The sequence below is a fragment of the Fulmarus glacialis genome, unplaced genomic scaffold, assembly GCF_000690835.1.
Source record: "Fulmarus glacialis isolate BGI_N327 unplaced genomic scaffold, ASM69083v1 scaffold33495, whole genome shotgun sequence".
NCBI lineage: Eukaryota > Metazoa > Chordata > Aves > Procellariiformes > Procellariidae > Fulmarus > Fulmarus glacialis.
Genome location: NW_009215499.1, coordinates 566 through 8,068, shown reverse-complemented (window position 1 = coordinate 8,068; position 7,503 = coordinate 566). Strand labels below are relative to the sequence as shown.

At 36.9% G+C, this 7,503-nt stretch overlaps 1 protein-coding gene across 1 annotated transcript in view; it reads right to left on the bottom strand.

Moving 5' to 3' along the window:
• Positions 1-698: 698 nt before the first annotated feature.
• Positions 699-7,503, bottom strand: part of SLBP (stem-loop binding protein) — a gene marked incomplete at both ends in the record, with an annotated part of 7,189 nt that continues 384 nt past the window's right edge. Inside the window, 7 exon segments of the mRNA XM_009578966.1 lie at positions 699-799; positions 1,127-1,234; positions 1,978-2,062; positions 3,373-3,522; positions 4,149-4,280; positions 4,544-4,603; positions 5,141-5,245. Coding sequence (XP_009577261.1) covers positions 699-799; positions 1,127-1,234; positions 1,978-2,062; positions 3,373-3,522; positions 4,149-4,280; positions 4,544-4,603; positions 5,141-5,245 — 741 coding nt within the window.

Here is a 7,503-nt window from a genome sequence, read left to right as displayed (position 1 = left end):
ATGGACCTCTACTGAACTAAACTGCTTCTAAGCAGTCTGCAAAAGGTCAACAACAGGCTTACCCATTATAACTAAGTCTTAAATTCACCCCAGTAGCCTGCACACAAATAAATAGTTTTTAAAGTCTCCCTCAGAGGATGGTGCTAACACACACGTATCCTAGCCTAGTATCAGTATCAGTCTCAGATACACGGCTTTCAGTACGTTCCTGTATTTTGTTATCCACAGAACGTCACTAGCAGGAAATGAAGTTGAAGAGTCATAAGTAAATGCAAATCCATTTATTTTCCAGCAACATCCCATACAAAAGTAATGGAAACATTAACTGCTTTCAGCAGAAAATCTGTACAGTGTTATCATTTACAACAGTTTTACATTTAAAATCAGCAAATTAAAAAGAATCAAGCACGTTACCTACACATTGTTTTCTTGACTGTATTAACAAATGACTCATGACTATTTACAAATTTCAAATTCAGGCCTACTGCTTCTTAAAGCATTATTGCCTGGGCTTTACCATACTGACCTCCAATTTTTTGAGAGTATTTAATTTCCAATCAATTAAATTTCTGCAAATAAAATAGTATCTGCTTTTTTTTTTTAAAAAGGTAAGGCAGTTTAATCTTACAGTAAGTAACTGCAGTAGATGAGTTTACCAGTGCTAATCAGCAGTGTGGTTCAGCTACCACCTGTATTACTTTAAGTCAGATCCTTGTAGTAGTGTCAGATGGAAAAGCAAGGTAACATACAGATGCTCAAAAATATCTCCCTACTTTGCTCTTGATCTGCAGGTGGACAACTGAAATTATGGACACAATGAGAAAAAAAAAAATCAGTAAGATCTTGCTGAACTATTTATAATTACTTGAGGATAGCGTTGCCTTTGGCTATTTTTTTTTTCTATTGAAAGGTTTTATAAAAAAATCTGATATACATAAATTAAAAGTTAAAAAGAAGTCACACAACTGTATTTTTACATAAGTTTGGTCCAGAGAATATGCAGACCAACCACAACTGAGAGAACAAGTCTTCAACTTTGCTTAAGCTTTCTTACTATTAACAGCTAACCTCTCAAATTTAAAAGAAACTTCCTCTAAAACAGTGTGCACGAGACTATTTAACTCACAGTATCGAAATCTTTAAGTGGTTCACTCAAACACACTTCCAAGTCAAATTCACCTTCTGCTTGATAGTCAACATGTCTAACTTTGGTGGGAGTGCCAGAACAGGTATCCTAGAATACAAAGTCAGTTAATAATTAGCAGCTAAATACAGGTTTAGTTATGCAATAATTCATTTCACTTCTGTAATTTGTTTAGATCACCCCATAACAGAGGCTTACGAACACTTTACAGGCCATACAAAAACCCAAGGCTAGTCTTAAGATTGAAGAGATTTAAGAGAAGGCTTCTGTCCGTTCAACCACATTCTAAGATTTCCTGCAAATGTTTTAAAGATCTATATATGCATACATTAAAACATTATACAGATTCAATATTCACCAGAGAAGCAAATCCGGTAAGAAAAACATTACTAGATCTTTACTGAAGGTTACTGCTCAGCTGTACTAAATGCTTTCTGTATATAAAAAGAGCCTACTTCAAGAAGTCTGAGCGTGCCAAGAAAATTCCGTCCTATTTTAACATTAGATATTGCAATATAAAGTAGTATTTCCACTGTACAACACAGTTCATAACTGACATGCTTTAAACAGATAAATTTTTTTTTGCAGGCTATGAAGAATGGGATACCTGTCATTTGAGATGGTCATTTAAGTTCTAACTCTCTAAACTCAGACTACAGACAGATATTGGCTATAGCTGGGAAAATGTCTGAATTTAAAGATAGCTTAACTTTATAAACAGTCCCTAAACAGCAGATTATGGAATTTCTCACGTATTCAGGCTACTCAGGATCAAATTCCAAGTAACAGACCAATTATTAACAAATATTTATGCAAGTGACAGATATGCTTACATCATTATCTTGACAGCTTGTTTGAGATTCAGTAGAATTGCTTCCGACAGATTCTGTCTCCATCTCACCAAGGTCAACAGGACTACTATAAAATAATTACAAAGCATACAGCTTAAAACAAATCCATTTTTTTTGTAGTAAGTTGCACTTCGTAGGTGCAGTTCTGAAAACGATGGCCAAACAAAAACAGGGACAGTGGTAGCAAACTGCGGGAGACCAAACAGAACAGCAGGTCAACTTAATACAGCCAAAATGGACGAGGACTAAAGTCTTGAGATTGAATACTGCAACTTGTCAAAGACAAATACCCAACACTCAAACAATGCCTCAATACAAATGATGACAAATGGTATGGAAGAGCAAGGAATTTTTTTTTTCCAGACAAGGTTTTCATCAATTTGTTTTGCAACATAAGATTTAATATCCACTATACACAGAACTAGACCCCAGCATCTGAAAATAGACTAGTATTTCAACACCAACATACACAGTAGGCTTCAGACCGAAATACCAACTCTCCTCACGTCGATTACAAGTAAAAGGAAGGTAAAAGCGAGCCTTTGCTTTTAGATCCCATTGCTGTTAGGGAAAAAGAGTAGTTTATTACCACAAAACTGTTTCCTGAGGAATTAGTTGCATCTGTGTCCCCTTCATTCTGTAGTCTCACAGTTTTATTTTGGATGTTCCCTGATCAGCTTTATTGGTTTCTATAGAGGAAAATAAGTAGCTGCATTATTCTACATCTTCTAGAGCAGAATACCACAGTAGCTTGGACTGTGAACGCTTTTGCCCATGCTTGTAATTTAATGGTACCTTGAGATGATTTTACAAGTACTTCTTTTTCCTCTCTGCTCAAGAAACAAAGAATTTATACCACTGTTCTTGAACTAGCCAGTGAGATGGCTATGAGGCAGGTTCTTTTACATTGTATTGGTCCAAGCTCAACATTCATGAGATCTGTTAATTAGTGAGAACTCTCCAGCACTGCTTCTACCACAGATTAATCTGCAGACTGCTCTGAAAGAATCAGTTTGTCTCGACGGTGTGGTATTTTCTTTTATAGAGCACTGCAGAATGAGCTCTGATTTCACCCAGTGGACATACATTAAAGAAGTGAGGGATATATATGTATACCCTTGCAAGGACACTGGGTAAGTCTAATCCCACCAGCTAGGTCCAGAAAGCTATTAGATATTCTGACTGAGAATGAACTGAATAGCACTAAGTGTGGACAAGTAAGTAATGAAAACATTCAGCAATCACTGACTTGTCTCAAAAAGGGCTATGTTGGGCTTTTTTTTTGTTTGGCTTGGGTTTTTTTGTTTGTTTGTTTTTTTTAAGATGAGATTTTATATATTAATTTCTATAAAGGTATCTTGAATACTGTATACATACATTTCTTGCAGATCACATCCTTCTTCAGTAGGTGGATCCCAGGAATGCAATGCAACTTTCCATAGTTTAATTTGCTGGTCCCATGACCTACGGCTGTACTTCTTAAATTTATTTGGAGTTCTAGGATGAACTCCTGGTATACGATGGCATCTATTCAGATATTAGACATGAAAAATTCATTAGTGTTTTTTCACACATACATAACATGTATTTTTAAATGTTAAGACTGATTGCCTGCTACACAGACTCATTATAATGCAGCAAATTCTAAGTTATTGTATTATGAGAAAATAATACTGCACAATTCCAGCATGCAAGTGAAAAGTTGTCAGCTCCATATGAACTTTTTAGTTTTTCTGTCTTCGAGTTAAATAAAAAAAAAAAAAAAGATTATCAATCACAGGTCTGAAAACCTTATTCCAAACATAAGAGCAACTGTAATCCATTTTGTCTTTTAGTTTACTAATGAGAAAATGGACTGCAAAAAGCAGTTTCATTTCTTCTAGTTGACAAGCACAACCAAAAGAACTTTCACTTCCGTTTCTGCAGCATAAGAAAGTTTGAAGGGATATTCCTCATGTACCAACTCGTAAAAAAAAAGAAAATCCACATCTCATTTGACTTATCGGTTAAAAAATGTCTTAGAAAGTTTAATTTGTAGATGCCTTCTATTTGAATGTGTCTCAGATACCAAGTTTAGTACATTAATATGCTTATAAAGAACAGGTATGACTTACAATCGAACATTTAGTTTTCCAGAAACTCAAGCAGCTTACCTAGGAACTTCTTTAATGTATCTATCATATGCAATTGTGTTTTTTCCATAGTTTATCTGTTTTTGTCTTCTCATCAAAACCACTTCATCTGTCTCGAGTTCTACTGTCACAGTGGACTCCTTTGAATCAGAACTAAAGAAAAAACATTGTAGGTTTAGGACTACTAGAAAACAAGCGACACTCAAACAAACCCACATGTAGAAGATTATAAAGAAACATGTTTGTCATGGTTTAACTTTTCAAATGAATGCTTGGGATGTTACTGAACTATGATGTTGGAGCAGACTTAAGATGAACTATTTTAAACTGAGCATTTTCAGAAGCAACAATGATATAAGTGAAAATTCAGACATATTGTCAGGATTTTCCTCAGCTAAGCTAGAAATTTAACCTACCTTCCAGAGGAGGACTTCCTTTCTCTTGAAAATTCATTTATCAGGAGTTTTCTTCTATATCTGTAAGAGTTCAAATCCACATTAAGAATATACACAAAGAGAACATGTAAGGCTGCACCGTCACAGCTCACAGTTGATTTTACTTCAGTCTTGAAGAAGTCAACCCAGACACTGTAAATGCGTTTCCACTATGGAACTGATGTTTCAGTTTTCCCCTAAAAAAAAAGTTTTGCCCTAAAAAAAAAACCCCAATCTGAGAACTTCCTTTTCCTAAGTCTTTTCCTAAAAATCTTTTTATAGCCATGATACGCAAAACTGGTAATTAGTGAAAGGACATTCAAAGTCATTTAATCCAAGAGATTTAGGAAAGGATTCTTCCAAAAGGGAGATAGTGATACACATCAACTCTCCAAAGAGTATGCTATGACATTCCTGCAGGACTTAAGCCAAAGCTGACCTAAATGCAGCAGACAAGAAACTAAGGTTGCTCTGATTTTAGTACAATGGTGAAGTTAAAACTAAAAGTCAATACAGATTCTACAAGACAACTACTATTTCCCCCCCTTTCCCCACTTCATCTTAAACACCCATGGGTACCTTGCAATTTCTTTGTTAACACTGGTCCTCATTTCATCCTCTTCCACAGCAGTTCCCCAATCTGAACATCGGGAAAGGGGTCCAGGGCCTTCTGGTGTTGTAAAACTAGAAAGAAAGAGGGGAAAAAAAAAACAGGCCTCTACATTACAATTTTATTTTATTGTATTTCCCACCCCACTCCCAGCATGTCCCCATTCACAGCTTGATGGCTATTTAATATATTCATTAATAGTACTCACAATGGCTGTGAAAGTCTTGTATTGTTCTATTAAAATGTCTTCATTATAAAATTAAGCATCAGTTGAGAGATCCACGTTGAAGTTGTGTGGTTTGGGGTTTGGGTTTTTTTCCACTCTTAAAAAGTTTATGTAGGTATCTATAGAAACATACCACTGTAGCACGTAACCTAGCCTACACTTTCAGTAACTTCAAGCTGGTGTCCTTCAGAAAATGGTATGTGAAATACCAACTGTACTCATTTACTCACTTATTTTCACTCCACTAAATGAGTTGAAAAATATTTATTCTTTCATGATTGCAGACTCATTAGCTATATAAGAGACAAAAGTTAGAACACAGAATTCAATTGTACAGCTAATTAATTAAAATCACACGATAGCACCAGAAGTTTCTCCATGTGAAAATATACCTAGCAGAGAAGGCAAAGGCACAAAAAAAGCAGTCAATTTTTAGCTGGTAAACTGAGATTTGCCGTGACTTTGCAAACTGGTATTTAACAACTTTATTGTAGCCCATGAGCAACACGAGCAGATTCAGACTGTTGCAGGGGAATAAGCTTATATCCCTTCCCAGCCAAGAATATTTGTCTACATTCAGATTACTGAATATGTTTTCCAGTTTCTGTCCTCCTGATGACCGATCTTCCTAAAGAACAAACTCAAAACCATATCCTACAGACCAGAGCTTTTTCAGTAGATCTGGAAATGCTCTGGAGACTTACCAGGATTCTGCACAAAGAAGTCCTTGAAGTCAGGGAATTAGATCCATCTGAGCTAAAACCAGTTCCAACTCCCTCCCGCTCCCAGCTCAGAAATCAGCTTGCACTACTTTGAAGTTTTTGTTAAATTCAAAGGAAAGTTCTTTTTAGATGAAACCCGGTTACCAATGCAGAAAAATTAAAAATCCATAGCAAACAGTACAGGTCCCTCTGCAAATATCTGTGCAGCCTCCAAGGATTTTTAGCATTTGCTTGTATCGATTTCCAACATCGCAGAAAATGCAGGCCATATTCAATTATTGCTCTCCCATGGTAGAGAACAGTGCAATCCCAGAAGTACCCTGTTAGTCCCACCATCCGAGCTTTTTCCTCATCACTGTGTCATACCTTTTTATACTTGTTTGATTCTGTACCTGTGTTGTGTATAGAGAATTAGGGAAAACGTGGGAGGGTCTACAGCTTTTTCTCTCGATTAATTTGCTCTGTGACAGTACTGGTGCCAGACATACTAAGCTTAGCTGTCTTTCTTCAGACCCTCATCCCCATATGCCATTTCACACTTGGCGAGAAGCTCTGGTGCTGTGATAGGACTGCAAATGGTGCTCAAACTCTGCCAGTGGTGCAGACAAACAAGGCAGCAGCCCCTCCCCCGACTGAATCTGTTGTATGACCCAGCCTCCATCCCGATCCTCTTCCCATTTTAAAATTTTATTTTGACAATGTTGAATTGACATAAACAAAAAGTAGTTTTAGCGCAGGAAGAGAACCACTTCAAAAAGAGCTGAATCCAAACTAAACCAGAAAGTACGCCTGTTCAGTACTGGAAGACACACAAAAGCATTGCTTATTTAGGTTGAAACTGATGAAGCAAATCTGTAAAGTTTCATCTTTGTACTCCTATTCAAACACGCTTCCTGAAATTAATTCTGGATATTGTAATTTGAGCCACTGACCAATGCCTTCCCTGCTTCTTATCAGCAAAGAAAAATGGGTAGTTACAGGGCACAACCCATCTCTTTCTAGATTAGAAATCTAGAGTCAGTCAACTGGGCTGCAGGCCACAACTCCCGTCCACTGATAAAAGGGACCGTGGGATCGATGGCTCAGATGTAGATAGTGATATAGAGTAAGATACTTGCACTGAACTGAAGTTTACCTGTGCTGGGAAATGGTAAGGCAGGCAGTGAGCAGCAGTATGAACAGAGTGAGTGACCTCAGAAGCGGACGCCACTTTTCAAGGTGGTCTGTACTGCCTTTCGAAATATGAAGGCAGATGACACTTAATTTTACCACAACAGTACGCACAGCCTATATCCGCAATGTGATTGGCTTGTACAGTTACTGCTTCATGATAAACGGCAGTAAGTAAGCATGAAATAAGACAGAAAATGATGAAGAATGTAAC